Source organism: Dryas octopetala, chromosome 6, assembly GCF_963921425.1.
Source record: "Dryas octopetala chromosome 6, drDryOcto1.1, whole genome shotgun sequence".
Taxonomy (NCBI): domain Eukaryota; kingdom Viridiplantae; phylum Streptophyta; class Magnoliopsida; order Rosales; family Rosaceae; genus Dryas; species Dryas octopetala.
The window spans coordinates 7,492,975-7,501,939 of record NC_141371.1 but is presented as its reverse complement, the minus strand read 5'-3'; the positions used below and the strand labels follow the sequence as shown (position 1 = coordinate 7,501,939).

Below are 8,965 nucleotides of genomic sequence, written 5' to 3'. Positions count from 1 at the left end.
TTCAATTATAATTGAAGAAAACACAACCCAAAGGATTTAAAGTCACAAATCTAAACCTTTATTGAACAAATGAAACAATTAGTGGACCAAAACATAATTTTAAAAAGATCGTAGACTAAAATTGAACTAAGTATAAAATAAGTGTACCAAATTTGTAATTTTTTCTTGTTTTATAATAATATTAAATCTAACTTTTACATGTGTTATCTCTTACTTGGACGTCATATTATTCAAAGTTCCAAACAAATTAACAAACACACTACAATGGAAAGAAGATTAAACTAAGCAATAGGGTCCCCATGGTGAGAAAACAATTAAGATAAGTCAAAATTAGATTCCCTCCGATGTGATTATAAAGAATATTAAGCACTATTGATTATATTGATCATATTGTATATTTTATATTTTATAAATTTTTTTTTTTTTTTTTTAAGTTGGAGCCAAGTTTCTGGAAGGGTCTATGGAATGAATCACATTGATATGATTTGGTTTTTGTCTTTAAGATTGAGAAGTCAATTGCTCCTCCCTCCCACTACTTGTATCCTTCGGCAATTTGCCCGTAGCTACCAGACCATTCACTATATAAAATTTATTTTTGAACCCCAACAGCCAGTGGCTGTAGTTTACTGGTAAGAATTTCATGTTGTGGCCGTGAAGAACTCGGGCTCGAATCTCAGCAGCCACATTTTTTTTATTTTTTATATCACTACTCCACTTACACATTTTTCATTTTCTAATTTAAGAGAAAGTTTGAATTTAATCGAGCCGTCCTTTAATTAAATTATGGAAAATACCACCCAAAACCTCATTAAGTATTTAATTCGTACAAGTACAATTGTCGTTTTGAAAAATATGTCTTGGATTTATTGGAGTAGAACGTACTTTAGGCATCATGACTGGCAGATTGCCATCAACCCAAAAGCTCTACCTACCAGGCTACCACAAATTCAGGACTAAATTATTATAACAGTGATAATATATAATAATGCTTCATATAACCAAAAATAAAAAGAAAAAGAAACTTCACATTGGTAAAATAATGTGTAAGAAAAAAAACACAAGGATCCACGTAATATTCGAGGGTATATCCCAAAATGATTCTTCAATGGTTGAAGGGATAACTCCAACAAGGCAACAACTGTCAGAGGATTTTTTCTGTATACATGCACAAAAATTAATCATCAAGTCATTGACTATTAAATACAGAAAAGTTCTCAAAGGCTCAATTTAATACTAAACTAAAACTAAGTTTTATTTTATCTTTTTAATTTTTGGCAGCCCAATTCAGCTCATTTGCTTAATTCAATAAATTTACAGTGAATAAGACATGAGTAGCAATCGTTCAAAAGTTTGAACAAATTTCACTAGTGATGCTCAATTCCTAGCTCATGTTGAAATTTTGTTATTAAAATTTGAATTACGCTTTCTAACTTCTAAGCCATCATGATTAACCCATCCAAACTCCAAAAGACATGTTTGAGTTTTATAAATCAAGTTGATAATGTAGCTTATTTCAATTCACATGGATTCAAGATTCCCATTGTCCAAAAAAAAGCACAAACAAACCACCATTGCGAAATTGATTTTTTGGAAAATCAATTCTTATGTCTTTTTCAAGAAGAGGGGAATATAAGATTCTCATTACTGTGTTTGGTAATGTTGAAAAAGAAAACCAAGATTTTATTTCTATTCCCATATTTGGTTTGGACAGAAATAGAAAATAAAAATTGTCTAGTTTTCCAATATACCCTCATCTATTATACAAAGAATAAAAAAAATGTGAAGAGTTGGTTTGGATAAAGTTTGACATTTTCAAATGTTAGCAGGGGCATATTTGTTAAAAAAAAGTGCAATAAATACTTTCCTAAGAAGGGGAAAACAAAACCCAAGCTGGAAGGAGAGATTCATTTTCTCCCCCCCCTTTAAGTGCATCAGATTCACATGGGTCAGGAAATCATTTTTCTTCCCTGTACTTACCAAATGTGAGAATGAAATTAATTTCTCATTCCCAAACTTTCAAAACTTGAACCAAACGAGTTAATGTCATCGCATAAAATACTAATTATTATTAAAAGTAATTAGATTGAATATTATAAACATATGGAGCTGCACGATATTTTAATAGAACATTTTATTTAATTAGAGCTTTTTAATATATTACTTATTGATACAATAATACAATTAATTAGCTAACTATTTATTTATAATATCCAAAGAGTTGGTGTTTAAGTACTTAAATTTCTCTTTACACCTGTCAGTTCTTATGATTTTGCCCTTTTATATCCATTACAAAGAATATATATATATATATACTCCTTCTATTGAAGTATATCTCAACTTATTTATGTTGAGGTATACCCTGTTAGGGCCCACACGAGTCGTTTTGTGTCGATCAGAACCGTTCGCAAGAATTATCTTCATTGATAGATCATTCTTGCAAAAAATTAGTCAAATCGGAAATCATTTGCCTATCTAATTTTGAAACAAATGGACGGTTTCATTGAAAATATTTGGTTCGTCCATTTATTTGATTAAAGTTAGATAGACAAATGAATTCCAATTTGGCTAATTTTTTGTAAGGATTATCTATCAATGTAAAAAATAAACGGTTCGGATCGACACAAAACGACTCGTGTAGACCCTAATAGGGGTATACCTCAACATAAATAAATTAAGGTATACCTCAATAGAAGGAACCTGTATATATATATATTTATGAAAAATGGTGGGTGTAGAGACTAGTGAGCAATTTTGGTACCCTACATTAATAGCTGTGACCGACCTTGAGATTGATGGGATTCCAATACAAATATTAGATGAAACCATCACATTTTTTTTTAAAATGTACATCTTTAGATCTTAAGTAACAGATTAATCAAAAGTAAGGCTACCCAAATGTGAACTACACTCAAATTGTGAATACCAAATTTTGGATCTCTTATTGTTTAATAATCTTTAATTTATAATCTAAATCAAGGGATTCTTCCATCTTGTTTAGAATTCAATAAATATAACAAAAACTTACATTATAATTTATAATCCTTGAATTTCTAGCATAAAGTTTGGAATTCTACTTTTTGGGACCAACATATTGTTATTTGATGAGGAAAAAAAGTTTGCTTGATCACAAAATTCTTCGAATTGGTGATATCTTTATATTTCACATAAATAAAAAACAGATACTGCAAAGGAAGGAAAAAAGAAAATCATGTTGTTTCTCCCAATTTTGTCATTATGTCTTTTCTTAAAAAAGTGAAATTAAAATGGAAATGGGCTCACGTGACTCATGTTCCTCCAATACATTTATGTGACTCATATATTGGTAATTAAAAGGTAGTCATTTAATTTGTAATCTACATATATGATATCCTCAGATTACAAATTAAATGTGCTGCCAAATTACAAATTAAATGCCTACTTTGCTTATTTATTGAAATAAAATTAATTTTACTCCTATTTTTAATTTAATTGATATTTTCTTGGCCCATTTTTGTACATGATATTAATATCCCAATGCGGCAAAAGCGCATGAAATTCGATCATTCCAGAGACGAAGCATAGAAGACAAAATCCTGTAACATCTGCACGTTACGTGTCCCCTGTCCCTCATGTACACGTGTCAGCCTCAGAAGGCTTTAGCAGCACAGTGCTTCGTTGTATACTTGTATGATAGTTGAGCCTGTGAGATTAGATGGGCTTCAAAAAAACCCACTATTCTGCTATTTCACTGTTTCACAGCCTGTCCACCAATCCCTTTCGTTACTGGAAACCGGCTAAAACCGGTTCATTGGCCCTCGTCACCTTCAATATATAAGTAAGACTTTAAGAGCCACACTCACCACACTCGAAGCTAGTAGCTAAGCACTGACAAATCAAGTACTACTAAGCAAATTAATCTGAGCCGTTCGATCTTCATCATCCGACGATGCCGATCCGGAACATTGGCCTGGGCCGACCCGAGGATGCGATCCACCCAGACGCGCTGAGGGCGGCGCTAGCGGAGTTCATCTCGACGCTGATCTTCGTCTTCGCCGGCGAGGGCTCCGGCATGGCCTTCAACAAGCTGACACACGACGGCTCCACCACGCCGGCCGGCCTCGTTGCCGCGGCCCTCGCCCACGCCTTCGGGCTGTTCGTCGCCGTCTCCGTCTCCGCCAACATCTCCGGAGGCCACGTCAACCCCGCCGTCACCTTCGGCGCCTTCCTCGGCGGCAACATCTCCCTCCTCCGCGGCATCCTCTACTGGATCGCCCAGCTCCTCGGCGCCACCGTCGCCTGCTTGCTCCTTAAGATCGCCACCAACGGCCAGGTCAGCCTATCATTTCCGTTAATACGGTTAATGCTTGATGATTGTACGTGATTATTAACGGTGTTTTTTAATTTAATTACTTATATATATACTTTGGGTTTTTATCCTCTGCTTTGCAGACTACATCGGCTTTTGCTCTGTCCTCGGGAGTGGGAGTGTGGAACGCGTTCGTTTTCGAGATTGTGATGACGTTCGGGCTAGTCTACACTGTCTACGCCACGGCCGTTGACCCGAAGAAGGGTAGTTTGGGAACAATCGCGCCAATCGCGATCGGTTTCATTGTTGGCGCGAACATTTTGGCCGGTGGGGCTTTTGATGGAGCATCCATGAACCCGGCCGTTTCGTTCGGGCCAGCCCTAGTGAGCTGGAATTGGGTGAACCACTGGGTCTACTGGGCCGGGCCTCTAATCGGTGGTGGGCTTGCTGGGCTCGTGTATGAGTTCTTCTTCATCAGCCTCAACACACACGAGCAACTGCCCACCGCTGACTACTAATTAATTAATTAATGAAGCCGGAGAAAATGAAATGAAAATTTGCATTGCATGGAGGATTAAACGGCTTTTTCTCGATCTTGTGTATTTTTTACTTGTTATGAGGGTTTTGTCTTTGGATTTCTTGTTTTAATTTGGATCGTTTGATCTTTTCATCAAGAAAATCATGATCATTATAATCATCATCATCGATCATCACCGGTGTTTGGGCATGGAATGCATTTGTGTGATTCCGTGGAGCCCAGGGTTTGAATTACTTGTATTATTCTGCATGCTCCGGTTGTATGATTAATTCGACTTCTTTTATTTTCTGTAATTTTAAATCTGAATGCTACCATTGATCTTTTTTTTTTTGGTTTTTTTTTAATCTTTAGTGATCAACATAGCCGCTGAAGTCTCTAGGTTAGTCCAAATGGTGATATCCGGCAAAATAATAGTTTCGAATTAAGATAAATTAGGATTCGATTTTCTTTAATATAACAAAAAATGATTAAATATAAAAATGATCTACGAATTTTACAATGAATTTTAATTTGATTTATTAATTATAAAAAATGTCAATATGATCCATGAGCTTTTCAAGTTGTAACAAAGCAGTACAAACGTTAACTTTCATTCGAAAATTAACGAAATTGGTCACATAAAAATGTGATGAACTGGCTGAAATGGCTCTGAAAATGTAGTCACTTGCTGTGCATATGACCAGTTTTCGTTAAATTTTTCGATGGAAGTTAACGTTTGTACTATTTTGGTACAACTTGAAAAATTTGTGGACTAAATTGATACTTTTTATAATTAGTGAACTAAATTAAAATTTATTGTAAAGTTCATAGACTATTTTTATATTTAATCCAACAAAAAAAATATAAGGTGGCTATCTACCTACCCCCTACAGCTTCAAGAAAAATCAAATACTAAGGTGGCTATCTACCTACCCCTTGATATTTTTGGCCAGTACCTACCGTCTAAATTAACTACTATGCTTGCACATGATTGATTAGACCTATGTTACCGACAATAATAGTACTTAGGAGAATGCTATTTATTTCCGTTTTGTTCTGATTTTTCTTCTAATCGAGGTGCAAGAAACATGATATAATCACACCTAGGGGTGTGTTTCGAACGGATCGGATCGAAAATAGGGTATTTCAATTTCAATTTAAAAAATTTTGAAATGAAATTTCTATTCCAAAAAATCGGAATTTCAACATCTCATTCCAATTTGAAATTTTTGAATTTCTCAAAATTTTTGGATTTTTTCGGAATATCACATTTTCGAAACTTTCAGTTAAAAATTTGAAATTTTCAGATAAAAAATTGAAATCTTCACGTTACTTTTTGTAATTAGTAAAAAAAAACAAAAAAAATTAGTAATTACACGTACAAAAAATGTGGGTGTTTTTGTTAGCATTTATATTATTATGATACACATATATTTATAATATACATATGTTTATATTAATAGTATTAGTTTTTTTTTTAATATATATGTATGTGTATGTTTGAAACAAATAACAAATTAATGAAACATATAGTAAAAAACTAAATAAATGATATAATATTAATATAAATACGAAATAAATTAGCATAATTTCAAAAATATCTAATCGGAATGCCTTTGAAAAATTTCGGATCGGAATTTACAGATACATTCCAATTCCAATCCAACTTTTTTCAGAATTTTTGGAATTCGGATTTAATTCGGACGTTCAAAAATTAGAAATTTTCAGATTAGAATCGGTCGGATTCGGATTTTCCAATCCAAATCACACCACACCATAATGTCAATTAACCTATATATAATGCATTATATGTTTTTGGTAATTAAATTACTATCTAGACCATAAAGTTAAAAGCTTTATACCATCTAGCTAGGACATCATTTTTCGAATTGAATGGTATTAATCCCTTAAAAGAAATTGATAATAAAAAAGCTAGCTAGCTAGAAGTTTAATATTGCTTTTAGAACATTGAAAATTAATCGGATGTTATCTTTAAGAAAAGACTTTGACAACTTACCCAAAAAAAGATAAAGATTTCAACCATATATAGACAAATTAGGAGATGCAGGCATATATATGTTATATGTCAAGCTAGCTAGTTAAGCGTAGCTAGACCACTAAATTAAGTATCTTCACAGAATCACAGAGAACTATTTTACATGTGACTGTACGTGACTATATATATGACACATATAGCATGATATATTTTAGAATAATACAATGGTAAAAGTTAAGAATTTCTGATTGGTATATATATGTTAAAAAATGCTTGGAGTGATGCGTATTAATTCAATATATATATGGTACATGTGGGTATCGAGTATGGTTTTGATTCTTTTGAAGTTTTGACTAGAAGAGCAAATAGAGCAGTGACATACACCTACCCTAGCTACTTACTGGGCGCTTGGAGATTCCTGATGATGGTGTTCATGTCAATCATGCATGAAGTTGATGAATAGCTAGAGAATTGAAGCTGAGCACGTGGTAGGTGTGGTCCAGTATTTGAGTATTACCATCCTTGCCCTGCCTCTTTTAGCATACTTTATAGCAGCTTTCACTTTCAACCCCAAAAGCTAAAAGCTTCAGTACGTGCTTCACTCCCTCTTTTTAGCTTTTCTTTTCTTGCTCCTGTTGAAAAATTTAACCCTTATTGATTTGTTAAATACATAATTCTCACTCTTTTTTTTAATAATCAATTTATTAACGTTGGAATCAATTAATTATGGACGGCAATTATCGCATGATGTCGATCTTGACCCACCCCTTGTGGCCTACCTTTGTAAAAGCCGCAATGCAAGTCCAGGACGTGGTTTCAAGCTCACCACACATTGCTCAAGCTTAAGCTAGCTACCTTCCAACTCCAACCATGTATATATCTCTTCAGCTACCTTCCAACTCCAACCATGTATATATCTCTTCAAAACAAGATTTTGGGTCCCACCGCTCACCGCCCATATATATGTATATACTGTTGCCATTCCACTAAACAAATATCAATCACGTACACAGTTTAAAGTTGTTATCACTAATTATTAATTTAAATCTAAGGCTTTTTTTTTTTTTTTTGTCTGAATTTTAAATATAAGTTAGACTGGTACTTAGTGATATACATTGTTTTCAAAATCAATAAATGGAGTACTCCACTAGTCCGTGGAATTGTTATATATGATAAGAAAATGATGAAGTTGGTAAGGTTGGGGTCTTTGGGGATGATGCAGAATGTTATCTAGAGGTGTGATACGGGATGGGGATGGACTAGGACGAGTTCGACACATATACGACATAATTAAAACAGACACAATACAAGTAAATGGGTAGGTCGAGTCGAAGATTTTAGCCCATCTTTCATGACACAACACGAGCACAACACAAATCAGGCAACACGAAAACAAGCATGAAATAGACCCGAATTAAGCACAAGTACAAAATGCGCCATTTGACACCTCTAATATTGTCTGTGTAAAGCCACCACGGCCTTTCATGTTATCCAACAAATTATTAATGCTTACTAGAGAATTTGAAGTTAGCTCTTGGATTTTCGTATGGTAGCTGGTGTGTAGTAGGTGAGTTGCCTAGGCAGTTAGTAGTAAAAGAAGATTCAGAATTTGTAGGTGACCACGTGAGTTTGATATAATGCGATCATGGGCTTGGACTGCAAAATTAGCAACGGACAACGACCCACATCAAATGGGTCCAAATGAGAAACACAAAGGCTGGCCACTTTCATGAACTGCAAGATATATAGAGAATCTTCCAAAGGCCCAAGTTGGTGGTGTCAGCCTATGAACTTGGATTTTGGGATTGGTTCTGTTGATGATTCTCAAATCATTTGGCACATGGAAAGAGATTAGAAATTGCATTTTCCTAAGTAGCCCAAGATTGGCTGGTTTAAAAGGAAACCAATCTCCTATTTTAAGACAAAAAATAACTATTTTTCCAAACTTTTAATTACACATTTACATGACACGTGGTATGATAATATTTATTTATTATATGTAAATTAGGGTTTTGCTCGAGTCTTCATTGATATAAATATGTGAGTTCCCTTGCACCGTTGCCTGGTGTTCCATAAGGGGAGAATAGACTTTCAAGATGTTTGTTAATTACCGAAGTTGTTCCTATTGCGATTGTTTATTTCATCGCTTTGAAGCTTGTCCTAACAA

The 8,965-nt window shown here is 34.2% G+C and overlaps 1 protein-coding gene across 1 annotated transcript; it reads left to right on the top strand.

Annotated features, from left to right (window-relative positions):
• The first annotated feature begins 3,833 nt into the window (after window positions 1-3,833).
• On the top strand, window positions 3,834-5,137 carry GAMMA-TIP (gamma tonoplast intrinsic protein). Its single transcript, XM_086249343.1, has 2 exons — window positions 3,834-4,309; window positions 4,429-5,137. The coding sequence occupies exons 1-2, from the start codon at window positions 3,926-3,928 to the stop codon at window positions 4,801-4,803; spliced, it is 759 nt and encodes a 252-aa protein (XP_086105469.1). The 5' UTR covers window positions 3,834-3,925; the 3' UTR covers window positions 4,804-5,137.
• The last annotated feature ends 3,828 nt before the right edge of the window (window positions 5,138-8,965 follow it).

What these genes read in the sequence shown, in the direction of transcription:
- GAMMA-TIP (XM_086249343.1), top strand. Translation starts at nt 3,926, where the DNA reads ATGCCGATCCGGAACATTGGCCTGGGCCGACCCGAGGATGCGATCCAC. An exon ending in AGATCGCCACCAACGGCCAG is followed by an intron (nt 4,310 to 4,428) that starts GTCAGCCTATCA and finishes TCTGCTTTGCAG; the next exon opens with ACTACATCGGCTTTTGCTCT.